Source organism: Lepidochelys kempii, chromosome 2 (assembly GCF_965140265.1).
Source record: "Lepidochelys kempii isolate rLepKem1 chromosome 2, rLepKem1.hap2, whole genome shotgun sequence".
Taxonomy (NCBI): Eukaryota; Metazoa; Chordata; order Testudines; family Cheloniidae; genus Lepidochelys; species Lepidochelys kempii.
Genome location: NC_133257.1, coordinates 65,073,439 through 65,091,884, shown reverse-complemented (window position 1 = coordinate 65,091,884; position 18,446 = coordinate 65,073,439). Strand labels below are relative to the sequence as shown.

The 18,446-nt window shown below is 41.9% G+C and overlaps 2 protein-coding genes across 15 annotated transcripts in view; one reads left to right on the top strand and one right to left on the bottom strand.

Annotated features, from left to right (window-relative positions):
* The window catches only part of CLVS1 (clavesin 1), a 139,349-nt gene extending 125,185 nt beyond the window's left edge, over window positions 1-14,164 (top strand). For all 3 annotated transcript variants that reach the window (XM_073331046.1, XM_073331047.1, XM_073331048.1), the window contains one exon: window positions 12,853-14,164. In XM_073331046.1, the coding sequence (XP_073187147.1) occupies window positions 12,853-12,940 (88 nt within the window). In that variant the 3' untranslated portion in view covers window positions 12,941-14,164. The remainder of the gene's footprint in view (window positions 1-12,852) is intronic.
* The window catches only part of ASPH (aspartate beta-hydroxylase), a 207,705-nt gene continuing 203,420 nt past the window's right edge, over window positions 14,162-18,446 (bottom strand). For all 12 annotated transcript variants that reach the window (XM_073331031.1, XM_073331032.1, XM_073331035.1 and 9 more), the window contains one exon: window positions 14,162-18,195. In XM_073331031.1, coding sequence (XP_073187132.1) covers window positions 18,045-18,195 — 151 coding nt within the window. In that variant the 3' untranslated portion in view covers window positions 14,162-18,044. The remainder of the gene's footprint in view (window positions 18,196-18,446) is intronic.

Below are 18,446 nucleotides of genomic sequence, written 5' to 3'. Positions count from 1 at the left end.
TTGACAAGAAGGTGTGAGTAACAGTAGGGGGAAATTAGTATGGGGGAAATTAGGTTTTGTAATGACCCAACCACTCCCAGTCTTTATTGAGGCCTAATTTGATGGTGTCGAGTTTGCAAATTAATTCCAGTTCTGCAGTTTCATGTTGGAGTCTGTTTTTGAAGTTTATTTGCTGAAGAATTGCCACTTTTAGGTCTGTTATTGAGTGACCAGGGAGATTGAAGTGTTCTCCTACTGGTTTTTGAATGTTATAATTCCTGATGTCAGATTTGTGTCCATTCTTTTGCGTAGAGACTGTCCGGTTTGGCCAATGTACATGGCAGAGGGGCATTGCAGGCACATAATGTCATATATCACATTGGTAAATGTACAGTAGCCTGTGCTGATTATTAGCTATTGAAAAATGTTACAACTGGTGACCGGATTTTGCTAAAGTTTCAGAAACTAATGGAAAAGGCTGTGGTGCATTTGTCCTGTTAACTGATCTTTGGCAGGCAGCATATGAAATGCTAGAGCGTTCTCCAAAGAAGCAGGAGGCAAGGAATCTGAAGGCGTGGTCAGAAGTAACAGGCTATGACTACATCTACAACACTAGGTATCCTGAGCATACCTGGAGTGGGGCAGAGACCTGGCTGCTCTACTAGGCAGCTCTGGCTGTGGTTTTAATCCATACACAGCACTCAAGTACTACAGTGATCCGTGAACCATAGGAGTGCAGACAAACACAGCTGACGTATTATAGCCAGGACTGGTAGCACTGCCTATTCGTAAGGTGGCCCAACGCTTCCCATTATAACACTCTATTTTCAGTTGTATATAACTCTGCCAAACTTTATCCAGCAGGGCTGAAATACTAGGTCCTTGGTGTCTCAAATTGGTGTCTGTCTGAAAGGCTGGAAGCCTCTCGCTCCTGAGGGGAAAAAAACAACAACCTGGGCACGACCGTCTTGTTTGCCACAGCGCATCGGCTTGTTAGTAGCAGGAAGGAAAGATTAAATAAGGGAGGCATAGGACTGGAAAAGGTGGCTTTCAAGGTGAGCATGTCATGAGCATGTTATTGGTACAGAAGTGGGGTTTTGTTGGTCTATAACGCCTTTCGGAAGTGTGATCAGCCATCTTAAATTCCTGGCAGCTGAATCACCACAGGTTTACTTCACTCGTACCCTACCTTGTCTCTGAAACCAATGGAGTTAGAGCAGTATAAACCTGGATTAAGAGAGTAGTAATCTGGGCCTTGTTGTAGAGTTTGTGACTGAATGTAATGTAATCACATTAATATAATTACGCACACAAGTAAAGTCGGCTGCACTCTCTCGCATATTTATATACATACCCCTACATAATGCTGTCATTTGAAAACAAAGGCTAATCTGCTGGAGAAACAGCAGAGTTTTCTTGGCTTTCCCAACTTCAGAATATCCCCACTGGGGAGTGAATCACCCCATTTGTTTTCATTTACTCTTTCAATAGTAAGAACATATTTGAGCATTACTCAAAGCTTCAGAAGTGAGCATGAGGATTCACTCTTCTTTCCACTTTGGATTTGCTCTCCTAAGCAAGGTTGGTTTGGTAGAGAAGTTTAAGATCATTGAATGGCTTTTCAGTACATTCAGATATAGCTCTGAATGAGACATACTCCTGAGTTCCAACCCTGCGAAGACACTCATGCTTAACTGAATACAGAAGAACAGATTCAGTGAAATCAATTGAACTACTCGCACGCATAAAAGTGAACACATGAATACTTGTTTTCAAGCTCAGGGCCTTACACAGGAACCTTTTACATGTAGTGAATGCTACCCTCTACTAAGGGGTTAAACTCCAGCTCACCTGCCCCCATCCCCAACACACACACACTTCCAGACCCTCATAAACCTGAGCACTTTCACTTTCAGATTTACTGAACAGTTTTATTGAACAAAAACAACAGAATCTGGGATTCAGTTGTGCCCACCCCTAACTCTATGTGGTTGTGTAGCATAGAGGGAGCTAGCTTTAGAAGGGGCGTAACTGCAACAGGTGAAAAATATTGCCTCTCAATTTAAAGTCCCCATTCAACAAGGCTCTTTTTACTCCATCGAGACTTAAGTGCTCTGCTGAATCAGGGCCATATTCTGTGCAGGTGTCATAGTGACTGAAGGACTTTGCAGACTGCTGAAGAAAGGAGGCACCTGATTTCTACTAAATGCCAGATCCAAAACTGAGTTGCTATGTGGACCCCTCAAAGAGGATTGTTGTGAATAATTGTACTTGTGACTGATACAATACAAATCCCCCTCTACCTCCAACATATATGAGACACTGATTTATGAGGAAAGATTTAGGACCTGTTTTGTTTTGTTTTTAAATTACCTTTAAAATGGGCCTGCCATCCCCTGTGGGAGCAAATAATAGAATTTAAATGTGTAACTAACCGGTCTGTGAGTGCAAACATTTGTGTTGCCAATTGCGATGGAGAGCCCCAGGCCTGGGGGACTCCTTAGAGCCCAAGCAGAATGAGCACGTCTTGCCACTGTTGAGTACCATGCAAGACTCATGTCTTTGAACAGGCAACCCCCAAATAACTGAAAGTGGGTGCTTCCCACTCTTCTGCATGATAGAACCCTCCCTTACTAGAGGAGTTCTGGGCACACTCGCTGCACCTAGACATCAATCTGAAATTGCTAGTGTCTCCCTCTCCAGCACCAACAAGCTGCTCCCATCATTGTGATAATCACCCTGCTTGGGTTTCAAAGCCATATTTATTCCCAAGCCTTCCACAAAAGCTACTCCAAGGCAGAGAAATCACAGTGTAATCACCTAATTCTTGTCTCAGAGAGACCACAGCTGTCACCGCCACACACTGTCAGAGGGACAGCAAATTCTGGGTGTAACTAAGTAAATCCACCCTTTTTAAAAATGGATGCACAGTAGAACCTCAGAGTTATGAACTGACCAGTCAATCACACACCTCATTTGGAACTGGAAGTATATAATAAGGCAGCAGCAGAGACAGAAAGAAGAAAAAGCAAATGCAGTACCGTGCTGTGTTACATGTAAACTACTGAAAAAAAGAAAGGGAACGTTTAAAAAAGATTTGACAAGGTGAGGAAACTGTTTCTGTGCCTGTTTCATTTAAATTAAGATGGTTAAAAGCAGCATTTTTCATCTTCATAGCAAAGCTTCAAAGCTGCATTAAGTCAATGTTTAGTTGTAAACCTTTGAAAGAACAACCATAGCATTTTGTTCAGAGTCACGAACATCTCAGAGTTATGAACAACCTCCATTCCTGTGGTCTTTGTAACTCTGAGGTTCTATAGTAGATAGAGACAGAACCACCTGGCTCAGGGATCCTGGCCTGTAAACCCACCACACATGAATCCTGGCCTGTAAACCCTCCCACCCTGCTTCTTTCATCATATAAATGGTGTACTCTCTACCAATCTGCTGATCACAGACGGGTCCTGAAAGACCATGCACAAGATTACAGGTTAGACTCCTGCAAAGCAGTCTCACTAGTGTCTTTGATCTTTCATTGGTTTAGGGTGAGGAAAATAGAATCCATGAAGAAAAAGCTTCAAGACATCTTAAGTAGAATATTATTTATTGAATACTAAATGCTGCGAGTCTGTGCCACAAGAATAAATACTTTTAATGCTATTCTAAAAAAGGATACTTAAATGAGATTTAGAATCGACAGCTCCAAAATCCTAGACAATGAGGCATTAGCAGCATTACTATATCCTATCACATCATGTAAAGAAGTTCCATGGAAATTTCTTTTGCATCAGACTGCAGAAGGTGAGTTTTACCCTAGAAGCAGGAGCAAAGGGCATTGGGGCTTTAATTGTTGTGTGAATAATCAGTGAACATCACAGGCTTACCTCAAGACAAGAAAAACTTCCAGGGGTGGAGGATGTCCTCTACTTTCCTTCAGTGGAAGCAGCTGTGATCCTTGGAGGACAAAGCCAGAGTTTGCATGTCTAGCTCCTGCCCCCAAGCAGACCCTCACTTCTAAATACAATGTAAACCAGCATCCATCTTAGATCAGTGGGTTGTAAGGAGAACACAGTCACATGTTAGTGCTCTGACTAGCCCTAGCATTTTAGCTTGACACGTCTCACAATAACTTCAGATACTATTATCAGGAAGATGATTCATACTTTCTGAAGCCAGCTAATGTTTGGATGGTATTAAACGGGAATGAGTCACCAGCCCAAAGTAAAATGTGTGTGGAGGATCACTTGGCACGACCACCTGTGGGCTTAGAACAAAATGTTCAATTACCACAGGAAGCAGTATGAATCCCAGTGCGGTTATCAAAGGAAGCAGGGAATGAATACATGACTGAAGTGCTCAGGCTAACAACCATTCAGGATTCCTTTCCTCTATCGTGACTTACGTTTCCCTGAAAAGGCGCAGGAAGGACTAAATCCTTCATCCAGTTAAGGCAGCAAAACTTTCATTAGCCTCACTGGGAACACGGGTGGGGCCCAGTGTTTTCATCCTCCTCCTCTCCTGTGACACTAAAGGTAGGTATTGCATCCACAACCTTCATTTGAGTTTTTCAGCAGAGATTTTTCAGTTTAGTCAGTCAGTTGTGATTTGCAGTATGAAAACCACTGAGACAAAAGATGTGCTTTGCAAGGCTGGAGTGATAGGTATTGTAAATTGTGGCAGCAAATGCTTTAGAAGAAAACCAGCAAGCAAATCACTAAAATATAGTGAGGTGGGGACGGGGACTGGATGGACCAGAAGACTGATAAAGGGATAATTCATCTTTCTTATTTAGATGATTGGCTCACATATGGCCCAGGACATAGTGACTTGAAAGTGGCTGTTCAGTGTGAATTAGGGTGCTTACCTTTGCCCCCAGTGAGCAGAGATCCACACCACCAAACCCACCTCACAGATAGCACCCTTGATAATCTTACTGGCAAGGCCTAGGAATTAATTGGCAGGGAGGATGAACTCTCCTCCGTGTAAGAGTTAAGATACGCTGAGTGGAGCGGTTTTGGAGCACCTGCATTTCCACTGCCCCTGTTCCATGGATAAACAAAGGTCTTTATTACCCAGGACTGTCCATCCAGCCACATTCACAAGAGCTAAATTCACTGAAGAGCATTCTTTTTTGAAAAGTGAATACACGGCAATATGCAGTTTTAAATTAATTAAATTGATCAAAATGCTCCATTCTCTAACTCACTAGGAAACACACACAACAATGTGGAACTGACTGAATTCTCTTCTTGAATATAGAAAACAAATACAGAAGGGCAGGGAAGCATGACTACATAGGCTAAATCTGCTTCTCGGTGGTTGTGGCTTATTCCCTGGTCCTGTGAGCTACTCATTCCTCAACTGCAGCCATCACATCAATTTCACCTCAATTTCAACATAACCCCATGACGTCTGAATTTATATACAATAAAAGCTGTTTTATCCGGCACTTCACCAACCGGAAAGCTCTATAAAACGACATTTCTGATCTTCATTGAAATTCAGGTTTATAGTCCGGTTGGCGCAGGGCCGGCAGGGAGTTGGGGCGCAGGCTCTGGGAGGTAGTTTGGGTGCGGGAGGGGGCTCAGGGCATGGGAGGGGGCTCGGGGTGCTGGACCGGGGACTGTTAATCTCGGGCGGCTTCCTGCAAGCGGTGACCTGTCCCGGGTACACCTAGGCAGAGGTGCAGCAGGCAGCTCTGTGAGCTGCCTCCACCCACAGGCGCCGCCCCCGCAGCTCCCATTGGCCACAGTGCCCAGCCAATGACAGCTGCAGAGCTAGTGCTTGGGGCGGGGCAGGGAGCAAAGCCGCCTGCCACACCTCAACCTAGGAGCAACCGGAACAGGTCACCGCTTGTGGGCAGCTGCCCAAGGTGAGCGCCCCCCAGATCTAGCACCCCACAGCCCTCCCATGCCCCAATCTGCTGCCCCGAGCCCCCTCCTGCACCCAAACTCCCTCCCAGAGCCTGCAGCCTGCACCCCCAGCCCCGCACTTCCTCCCTCCCTCTTAGTTAATTGGCATTTTTCACTCACCGGAACCCCCATTCCCCCAACATGCCAGATAAAACAGCTTTTACTGTATATCACTTATCTCCACTGTGTATTTTCGCACTCAGAAGTCAGTGGATACTGTACCTTATAAAATATCCAAGTTCTTTTATAATATCTGTGATATGATCCCTGTGTAATAATCAGCCTAGAGTAGACCATGCTATTACACCATGGAAATCAATAAAGTGAAAATGCAGCTGTTTATAACACTAAGGGGCAGATCCTCAGGTGGTGTAAGTGGGTGCAGCTCCATTGAATTCAATCCAACTGAGGATCTGGCCCTAAATCTAGTTTCCTATTAGGATACACCATTGTTGGAATAGAATATCCCATTCATGCATGGTGAAAATGGCCGTCAGAGCCAAGTAAATGCAGATGCATTGGAGTTACATCATGGGTGAACTGGGACATAGGAGATACCTTCAGAAATGTACATTTAATTATACTCACTTAGACCTAATTATGCCTGCTTCACTCATGCTTAAGGGAGGCTACACAGGTTTGCCTTACTGACTGAGAGTCTAGAAGGTGCAAGCTAAAGTATTCTCCATTCTACTTTAACTTACATCTTCTGGCTTCTTGGCATGTAAGTTAGACATGGACGCAGAGCAGGAATCTAAATTAACTTATACCACCTTATCCATCACTTTGAAATTTCGCACTAGGTAATCACTTAAAGGCCACAAAATAAAGAAATGTTGGAATTATGAACTTCCACTTATTTGTGTCTTTCATTTAACTAAGTGTTACATCGTGTTTATGCACAACACTGGTAGGAAAACAGTCTCTGAGTTTTATCAGGGATGATGGTATAAGTCAAGGTAAACTCGTCTACCATAAGTGCAAAATTTTGTACTGCCCACTTAACAGTTAAAATCAAAATGGCTTAAACTGGTATTTAAATGCTAGGGCTACAAGTTATATACACGATCATGCAGCCAACATGATCAGATTTCATTGATAGATTTTGATGAGCGACTGACAGAATTGCTGTGAAGAAAGTGTAAATACACCTTTCTCTATTTCGGTATTTTTGGAAAAAAAAAAAAAAAAGCCCACCCTACTGTGAATCCTAGTTTTAATATTAGATTGAGCATTTACCCTTAAATGCGGAGTTGAATCTGTGTGTGCACATCTAGAACATTACTGCTTTCTATGGATTGAAGGCACTTGTTGGAGACATGAAGTAGGCCCAGAAACAGGAGCCAAGAGAGTGAGTTTCACTGTTATAAAACAGGTATTTCATTTATTTAACTGGTTTTTGCAGCTAGACAATATTATAATCTATGGCAGGCAGAAGTGCCTTCTGAACAGGCAGTCTGTAATAGATCACAGTCTCTTTCTAAAATTAGGTAAAGTAATTACAGAATATAAGACGTATTTTAAAACACTAATATACATTCATGTTACAAACCTTCCACCAATTCACATCATCATATCAATAGGAGCACCCTGCCTACGGTGACCATACGTCCTGTTTTGGCCGGGACAGTCCCTTTTTTAAGCACTGTCCCAGCTATCCTGAATTTTTGGCAAAAGTGGGCATTTTTCCCCTTGGCTCTTGATTGGGTGCTGAGGAGTGAGCGGCGATGCTAGCCCCCTTGCGGGGGCTGGGGGGCAGGCAGGGCTCAGGTGAACAGCCTCGCCGAAGGCGGCGGGGGGGTGCAGGCAGGGCTTGGGCCAGACCCATTTGTGTATGTGGGGATTTGGGCAAGCGGCTAGGGCCAGCCTTGCAGTGGGGGTGGGGGAAGCGTTTGGGCTAGCCCCACATGGTGTCCCGTTTTCCCTTTGGGAAATATGGTCACCCTCTTGCGGCCCACTGTGAAATCTAGGACATTATAAGACAGATCCTCACTGGTGTAAATGGACAACATTCCTTTCTGAGGAGCTACATTTTAGTAACTACCGGAGCCCATGTACATGAAAAATTCCTTTTCCATCCCAGTGAGAATTAACATAATCAACAGCTGTTTCATTGGTTTCTTCCTAACTCCTTCCATAAAGCAAGCAACCAAAACAAACAAAAGCAAAACCCAACAACAACAAAATCCACCAAACACACCTAAACTTTCATTTTCCAGCAAATAAAAATATCCGTGTTTAGAAAGTGAAAATCCGGACAGGACTTTGTTGTGATTACTTAGAGATGCAGTCGAGATCAGGCAAGCTGTGCTGATTGTTTAAATCAGTACTCTGCCCCTCGGGTTAAGCTGGATTTAAGTATTAGAAAGAAAGGGCTGAACTATTTATTTTAGTGGAGGAGGGGCTAAGCTGCTTCTAATGAAGGCAAAGGGGGAAACAGATTATTGCTGTCAGAGAGCTGGGCCACAGATAAGGTTGGGTCTCTGTTTGTATTATTTTAATGTGCTGGTGATTGGACCTGGTTTATGCAGTGGCCTTGAATGTGGTGAACAAGTGCTCTGTGATGCATCTAGTGGACAAGTATATTCTGATGAGGGATCTTTCAATAGGTATTCAGGCTATTTTAACTCAGACTGAAGGTGGGTTGGGGCAGGAGTGAAGGACTAGCCAGTGGGTGCAGGATTACGTGTGCACGTGTGTGAGTTGTGACTCCTATTCCAGCCCCTGAGCTGTGATAGTAGTAGCAGTGGCAGGGCTGCTCTGTGCCCTGTCAGGGGGTTGGGAGATTCGCTCCCGCCCACCCCATTGTAGCTCTCCTGCCTGCAGATCATTTACCTAGGCTTTGTGTGCCTGTGAATGTCACCCTCTAAGGCTGGGCATTCCAAGAGCCTTTGCTTCTGTGCGGGAGAGCGCACATTCTCTGCGACATCAAGTTAATCCCAGGAGGGGGCTTCTCACTTACGCTATGTTCATAAGGAAGGGGCTGCTCTCATTAAAACAAAGAAACAGTTACCTGCCATTCAGAGAGCATTAGGATTAGCTGCACAGCACAGAAAGGGGTGAGGGAGTATGATTTGAATGGTTTGTTACAATGCATAGGACCTTGCTTTTGTGTCTCTTCCTCTCCACATCACTGGGCCACATTAGGTTAATTATGTGTGGAATATGAACAGTGGTGGGTGACACATGGAAGAAACTGAAGATATGGACCCTGCAATCTAAGCAGAGAAGCAAAACCCAGGTGCCCTGGATGCTCAGGTGCTTGAAGGGTGAATTAAACGAGTTGACAGGCTTCAGGGGAGAAGCACGTTTAACAGAGGGAGATTGGAAGAAGGGAGATGAAGCACAGCATACCCGGTTCAGAAGGGAGTTTCAGGTGTATGGGCCCACATGGAAAAAGGTGAGATGAGGAGCCTGGGAAGGATACAACAGAAGTGGTGAGACCTGCAGCCTTTCAGAGCAAAGGCACTGTGACAGGGTCAGGTCAGATGGCTACAGGAGAGTGTTCCTATTGGGATCCAGGAAGTGGGTGGGCGGAAGCCCGCCCACTGCTAAAGGATCCCTCCCCGCAGCCTAAGACGGGGATCCACAGGACGTGGAAACCAAGTAATTCCGGGGGACAACTAATGAACTAACAGGGACAGGAGTGCGGTCAAAGGGTCAAACGAATTGAACCAGACAGGGACACCGAGCAGAGAACCCCAGACAGCACCCACTGCTCCTCGAAGGCATCAAGGGAGTCAGTGGACGCTGCCCAGAGGAACTCTGCCCAGACACGTAAACAGACGGAGGCTACAGGATTGTGTTAGAAGGCAGATATATTAGTCCCAGATTAAGCAGGTCAATTTTCCCTGCGTAAGATAACAACAGCAGTTCCAGAACAAGAAGGAACTTGCTGGAACAAATTCAGGCCGGCAGACTAATTAGGACACCTAGAGCCAATTAAGAAGCTGCTAGAATCATTTAGGACAGGCTGGCTAATCAGGGCACCTGAATTTAAAAAGGAGCTCACTTCAGTTTGTGACGTGCGTGCAAGGAGCTGGAGCAAGAGGCACTAGGAGCTGAGTGAGAAGGCATACTGCTGGAGGACTGAGGAGTACAAGCATAATCAGACACCAGGTGGTGAGGATAAAGAAGGTGTTGGGAGGAGGCCATGGGGAAGTAGCCGAGGGAGTTGTAGCTGTCGCACAGCTGTTCCAGGAGGCACTCTAGACAGATGCAATCCACAGGGCCCTGGGCTGGAACCCGGAGTAGAGGGCGGGCCCGGGTCCCCCCCAAACCTCCCAACTCCTGATCAGACACAGGAGGAGTTGACCTGGACTGTGGGTTCCAGCAGAGGGAAAGGTCTCTGGGCTGTTCCCCGACCCACATGGTGGGTCAGCAGAGACTGCGGGGATTGTTCTTCTTCCTTTTTCCCATGCTGGCCAGTGATGAGGTTAGATGAGTTAACAGCAGGTTTGAGCCACTCGCAAAAGTGGCCAAACTGAGGGCTGCCGTGAATCTCTGAGGCAAGCAACTCCGCCAATAAGCGCAGGACCCACCAAGGCAGAGGAGAAACTTTGTCACAGCACCCAAGTGAGGAGTGACGATAAAGCTTGAGCAAAGATGTCCAGAGGCGGCCACTGAAAGGCAGCATTTGGTAATCATGATTTTTTTTCCATTATACGTAGAAGAGGAGCTATCTGTGGTATGTTTGCAAATGTTGATTTTTTTTTTTAATTGCAACCAGTAGGGGCATAAACCAAGCTTTGCAGAGGAAAGGACTGATAGACTATGAATGCTGTTTTTCCTCTTGGTTTCAGTTTCTTTGATATATTACAGTACTGTGCATGCATGTATATGCATAAACACACAGAGAGAAAGAAAGAGAAAGAGACTATGTTCTTATTTGAACTCAGGTTGCATCATTTTCACAGCTGCGTAATTTGTTTTTATGTATAGAGCTGGGTTCAATCTCTATTTTTGTGTGAACTCAAACATAATGGATTCAGTAATCTTTGTGTATTAAAATGCATGAATTCTCCATGCAATGGATATATTTGGGGAAATGTATTTTCTTGAAACATTTGATACAAAGACTTCATATTAAGTATCTAGTTCTTGTGATCTAGAAAATCTAGAATGAAGCTGCTTGGAGATTTTTTAATTTGAAAAAATAGCTAGTAAAAAAACAGCTATTTATAAGTTTGGGGTTTAAGAAAAAGATTTAGAAACCTGAAGACTCTACTAATTTACCAATCAATCCTAACCAGGATTTGTTCTCTGTTCTCAGTACTGCAGGATGCATTTAAGTAATGATTCCTATCAATTGTCCAGCAGTATCTAACCAGTGAGCAGTGAGTCAGCTAGTGGTCAAATTGAGGTTATCATCATACTAAGGACTAGGAATTAGAGACATGTACTATAGATAATGAACTGGCAGTAATCCTGGATAACTGTATCAAGGAAAGACTATTCTTTAAAACCATACTGATTATCATGTGGTTTATGATTTTATTTCTATCTTTTTTTAATTTTAAAACTCAAAATGATTTCCCCGTTGGTTCATTCTTAAATGTTAAAACCAAGTGATTTTGCCCCAACTAACAACACGAGTAAATTCCTGCCCCAAAACACAGATGATTGAGGCATGTAGACAAATCCTTTATCCCCCACTATAACAAGAAACATCATTGGAGCTACGCAGCATATCTATCCTACAAAATACACTGGCCCTTCCCTTCTTAAATTGTGAGCATGGGCAAAGGTAGAGGCAAATAGCTCCAATAAAATGAATGTGTTTTATTTTTTCCTGTTAGTTTAATGCATTCAGTTTTAGTTTTTGCATGTTGTCTTGCCACTATCAAATTAAACTCCCCTTAATACTCACTCATTCACTCCTCTCTAACTGCTCATAGGCACACCACAAAGCTTAGCACTGAATGACAAACTATTCTCATCAGCTTGAGGATGGAGAGTTGGCTTTAAAATGGTCTGCTGTTTAAAGTGAGTTTATGCAAGCCAAGTTGTTTCAGGTAGAGAGGGTTGTGATCTAGAGATCTGAGCACAGGACTGAGAGTCAGGGACTCATCTCTTCTCATCCTGGGTCTGACCCCCTCTGGGGCCTTGGGCTAGTCATAGAAGCCCTGTGCCTTAATTTCCCATATTTGTAAATCAGGGTTAATTCTTTCTTGCCAACCTCAAGGTGTGTAGCAAGAATAAATTAGGCATCAGTCCTGCAAGCACAGGACACACATGAGCAATTTTACATATCTGAAGTCCCACTGAAGTATTTGCAGGATCAGGGCCTTGTGGCCTTATCCAGAAAGCGAGACCCTACAAATCCCATTGTCTTCATTTCAGCACCTCATAAGAACGGCCATACTGGGTCAGACTAAAGGTCCATCTAGCCCAGTATCCTGTCTTCCGACAGTGGCCAGTGCCAGGTGCCCTAGAGGGAATGAACAGAACAGGTAATCATCAAGTGATCCATTCCCTGTGGCCCATTCCCAGTTTCTGGCAAAAAGAGGCTAGGGACACCTGGCTAATAGCCATGGATGGACCTATCCTCCATGAATTTATCTAGTTCTTTTTTGAACCCTGTTACAGTCTTGGCCTTCACAACATCCTTTGGCAAGGAGCTCCACATGTTGACTGCATTGTATGAAGAAATGCTTCCTTTTGTTTGTTTTAAACCTCTCAGGGTCAGGCCTTTACTTTACAGTAAAGAACATGAATGATGATGTGTAAGTGTTAGATAGTTAAATTGGACATGTAATAAGCAAGTGGTATTCCTGTTAAGCATATGTTTTCCAGTGATTTTATATGGAATATATATATAGTAAAATCAATGCTTTTATGCATTTCAATTGAGCACCATAGAAAAAGCAAAGGTCACGATATCCTGAAGAAGCTAAGGCACGCTGAAGATGTTAGTATTTCTGCCTTACTCTTTCTTAGCATGTGTGTGTTTTGCTTTCAGGTCTCAGTCTGTGGTGGAACCTGGCATGCTGAAACATGAGGAACTGGGTGAGAGCGAGAACACCCAACTTCTACTGGCTCTAGACTGAGTTCTGCATCACCAACTCGCACAAACGCATTTCCAAACTTCAACAGCACCAGAAACCTGCGAAGCACACAACACGCTTTAAACAAACACACACACTCACACTCACTCTCTTTCTTTCTCTGTGTGCTTGAAAACAGGTCCTTCATTTTTCCAGACCAACTAACGATTGTCACCAGCCACCTGTCTGTGCAGCCAAAGCTAAACAAAGACAGAGATTTCTTTTGGTGCAGGTTGCTAACTAAGATAAAGTAAGGAGTCTAGTTGTAAAAAAAAAAAAAAAATTTGTTTTCCTTTTTAGATTTGCAACATTAAAATGACTGAAAAGCGAAGGATGAACTCCTCTGTACACATACAAAGAATGCACAGATGGATGTTTTTCTGAGTCATTATGCAGGGATGCGCTTTAATTTTCCTAAAACAAAGTTTAGATTAAGTGCATTTTAAAGAACAGTATCTTGAAGTTAACCTGTGCAGTCGAATTATTAGGTTTAATGTAGCTCGCAGACCTGAGATAACAGCATCTCCAATACCCTTCAATCCCTACCAAGGTTTTTTTTAAAAAAACAAAACCAAACCAAACCCAAAACATCACCAGCATAATGTCATTCAACATTACAGTATGTGATATCATCCTGGCTGCTTGAAGGGTTCATTTATTTCTGTACCCTGAAAAGATTATTCTTTATTTATGAAGCCTTTATAAAACTGTCAGCTAAATGTAATGAGCTATGTGGGCAGCAGACACACACAATTTGAAATGCAATTACTTAATTTTACCAATGTATTTTTCCACAGGCAACTCTACAGCCTGTTAGCCCTGTGTGTGTCTGTAAATGTGTGTGGTGGGGAGAACTCTTTGGAAAAAATTCACTGGTGATTAATGGTTCAACCCAGATTGTTTCATTTAGGTCACTACAGCAAATGAAAGCTCTGCAGAGCCATTTAACCCTCTTCCCTCCTGCAATCAGCTAAAGGTATAGCCAGAAGGATCTGCTGATTGCAGATGGTGGCTGTGGTTAAATCAGAAAGGGAAAATTTAGAATGAATTATATAACGTAGTACTTTGACGGGAAGGAAATGTGGAAGAACAGAAATGTAGAACTGAAATGCCAAAGATCAGTTTGTTATCTCTCTCTTTGCTCTACTTGCAAAATGAATCCCATCCCTACACTGAAATGGAAATAGATAAAAATAATAATAAAAACAATCCACTGTTAAGAAATTGCATCTGCTGTGACTTTATTTCTTTAAACCATTGTACAATTTTTTGCATGCACTTTCTACCTTTCATTCAGTTGTGCTACATGGCATTTATTAGAACAAGTGGTCGCTGCCCATATGTCAAATAAGGTAATTGTAAGTCAGATACACAACATGAGTTGACAGTGGACAGCATAATACTCTTTTAAAAATGCCTCAGGGAGGGCCACATAACTTGTGAGTGGTACACTGAAGCGATGACATAGTTCAACTGGGAATAGTCATCCCTAATGAATGAAAATAAAATATGCTACCTCTAACTGCCATAGAATATCACATTTATACCTGGCCAGAAGGGGTCTGTCCGATACTATTATACTCAACTAGGGATTATTACAGCTGCTAATGTTACATGCAGAATAATTGCAGAAAGAGTATAATTTGTGTGGTTTGTATTTCTCAGCAGGATGGGGTAGATATAGGGCTTGATCTGCAAGGTGCTAAGAGCTCTGCAAGGTCATGCTGATGTCAACAAGTATTGAGGGCCCTAAGCACTTTGCAGGAATGCCCAGAACCACAAATGAGCACTCAGCATGTTGCCAGATTGAAAACATATATCTTAGTGATTCCCCCCCATTAAAATTCATGGTAGAATACACTAGGCACAACGTGAAGTAGTGTAACACAGCAGAGCTCCACTGGCTTCAATGGAGACAGTACTGTAGTGTCACTAAAGAGAGATGCCTTGTTTTATACCTTCCTAGTTAACACATTTACCTGTGTTGCCACTAAAATGATACTCTCACAAGAACAGTGATGTAACATTTTGTAAGTCATGAGGTAGAGAGAAAGAAGACTAAGAAAATCTTAGCTGGGGAATTCTGCAATACATTTTAGTAGCCTGAGTTTATTTAAGTCAGCGTTGTGCAGCTGAAGTGTTTTGAAAGTTATTGAATTCCTAGTCCACGAGCATCAGTGTCTATAAAAGGTAAGAAAGCCCTTTAAGCTGTTATGACTAAAACATACAATGGTGACATGAATAAACATCTGTGTTGGCCTGTAATACATATCCCAAAATATCAGGGCATGACTGTAAGATGGTGTTTCTCATTTAACTCTGTGCATAGGTACATGATAACTATGAACTGGAAAAAGAAATGCAATTTTCACTGACCTTATTGGTATGAGACAAACATTAGATTGTACAGTCCTTTTCTGTCAAATTGCCTCCCTTTGTTGAACGAATATGAAGGACAAAATATTTTACTGAAGATATTTTTCACTTTAAAAATCATTTTCATTTGTTTCTTCCATTAGCATTTCCAATGTAGAAAGGTTCTTTCTTAGCATCAGTTTGCAATCTAAAAAGCTTAAAATGATGTGTCATGTATACACTGTACAATTTTATAGGTTCCTCCATATGCTTACTGGGTGCACAGCTATTCCAATAACTACATCCAACAAAAAATAACGTTCTTGACTCCTTGCCCCCAAAGCACAACAGAAGTAATTTCAGTGGTGGAGAAGCTACTAATAATGAAGCCACATCATCCACATTGCCACATCAAGGCACTTCTGTTTTTAATGCACAATAAAATGCTACAATAATGCATCCCTCACTATTTAATGAGCATTAATATGTTTATAGGTTCATGTTTAGTGTTGAGTGCTTTAATGTATTTGCCAATCATAATCCCAAATGATAAAGCATCTACCTTCAGAGGAAGAGAAAATAAATACTACTAAACAATAAGGGAACAAACGGAGCTACAAGAAAAGCATGGCAAGTTTTCACAAATTAAAACCTAAACAACATCTGTTACACCTCTAGAGAATGGGTATTAAATCCAAGCAATGGAAATTGCAATGTAGTTTAAGGTGAATTAGATATACTCTAAAAGGAAACAATTTTGGGTCAAAGCCAAACACTTCTATTCATTCTTTAAAAATTATTTTATCATTTATCTTTCTTAATCATTTTACAGTATTATAAAATATGCCATGCAACTAAACAATTGGCTGGAGAGGCTGCCTCCCACTGAGCCCAGTTATACTGAGCACCTCATTTATAAATAGTTCTCATATATCGTTCTATCAAATCCTCCCAATAAGCATTTTTACATGTTTCAAATTGTGAAATGAATATAATTATTTTAGGATCTCCTGATAATTAACCTGAGAGTTGTGAATTTCTTGTTGAGGTGGGTATATAGTTGTGTCTGGTTTAGAAAGCACACCCAAGTTTTTCTGGATCATGACTGGCTGAAACTGAAGTCTTGATCAGTGCATGATCATCAAATTTTGCTAATCCAAAAGGAAATAAACGTGCACAACTCCAAAAAATAGTTACAGCATCTCATGGCACAAACCATCATACAATGTGTTATATGGCACTATATGATCTAACTATTTAATAAATCCAAAATCTAAGTGACTCTTAATTTATGGGAATACAAAGTTAAGGCTATTTTATCAACATTGCCACTGTAATGCAGTAAACAATCTCAGACAGTGATTATGAGCATATAGAGTATGTATGCATGGTGCTTAGATACCATGATATAAGGCACCTTAATAACACAATACATTTGACAGTTTACTGCAACATGAATGTTTCGCAAGCCTAAAATGGGAAGAGGCCTGTCTCCCTACTCTGGAGATATAACTAACAAAATCTAAGAGCTCTAATTTCTGACATGGAAGTTAATACATTGAAAACTATATTCAAAGCTGTTCTTATCTGGCTCTGCGTTCTAGCAGGAAGTCTGTGCTTCCAGGCAAGGATCAGAATTCCAAATCAGAATTTGGTCCTCTGCTCCCAGCTCAGAGAATTCTGTTTCTCTTCTATTTAGGTTCTTATTCTGAGGAATGACCACTCAGGTCAATCTAGAAGCAGCCCTTGGAAGGAGCTGTGTCCAACTCTTCTTGGACAGAAGATGGCATGACACAAGGGGCTTTGAAATGATAGGGGACATAGCAGTTAACTACATAGTCCTAAAGTTATTGAGCACCTGCAACTCCCACTTAAGACAATGGACGTCCCAGTACTTCCCAGGATGAGGTCCTAAAATTGAAGAGATCCTTATAGGTGAAGGAGACTTAAAGGATTCTTTCATTCTAGGAAAACAAAACTGATTGGATATCAGTTTTTAAACTCTATCAACTGGCAGTTAAATAATACACGTTACTGTCTGCATTTCCAGATGGCAAGAAAAGGCCACACTTAGCACGTAGAGTTCCTTCCTCTGCTAAAAGCTGGACGTACACTTATTAAACATATTTTTAAAAAATTAGTGGTTCACAAAAGGAAATGATAAATGTATAGTTATGATAGAAAAATACAATTACCCATGTAGAAAAATACAAAATAAAACCATTCATTCACATTATCTACAGTTGATACTATATGCATATTGTTTCATACCTAAAACATTTATGATTAGAAATTGCATGAGAGAATTTCAAAGCTAGTTGTGTGCAAATGTTTATGCACATCTAATGTATACATGTCATTACCAGGTAGCAGTGCATGTACAAATCAGATATTTGTGCATTAACATGGCCAATAAGTACATCTGTGGTACTGGTACACATAATAGAGACATGTCACAAACATTTGCACATTCCTCATTTTGAAAATTTGGCCTGATAGCTCTTTGGCTGACAAGAGTATTATTATACTTGCAGCCTACAAGCAAATCTCTCAGATCAGTGCCATTTCAGTATGAAACAGAATGGAACATTTGTAGGTAAGTCCACAGTAATTGTGGAACAATTTCTTCATATCTTCTAACCCCTAGAAGGGTGACATTTTCCACATGGCCAGCCAAATTAATGTTGTGTATTTATATTTCCAGACTCCAATGGATTAAACCTCCTCTGTTTCTTGCATCAGAAATGACCTCTTAAATGGCAGGAAGGGTGCGTCTCTGTTGGGGTGTTAACTCAGGGTGCCACACATCCACAATGAATATCAGCCGATAACTGTCAGCATCCTGCCACACTTCATGCTCAAAAGAGTCGTCAAAGATAAGAACCTTCCCTTCTTCCCAGGTTCTGTAATAGAAAAGAACATCCTTTTTTATTGTGTTTTGGGCACCCATTAGTGGGTACTTATCTGGGCAGGTGTTTGTGCTGGAGATGCTCTTCTGTACATGGAGAAGGTAATCAGCATGTTTTGCATAAGGAATCTAGTACTACTTAAAGAGAAATGAGATGTCTGTATCAGAGCTCTGAATGAAATAAACTATAGAAAATTCAGTTTGATGTAGCTCCATTCACTGAGTTATACTTTTATGTTCTCTGTC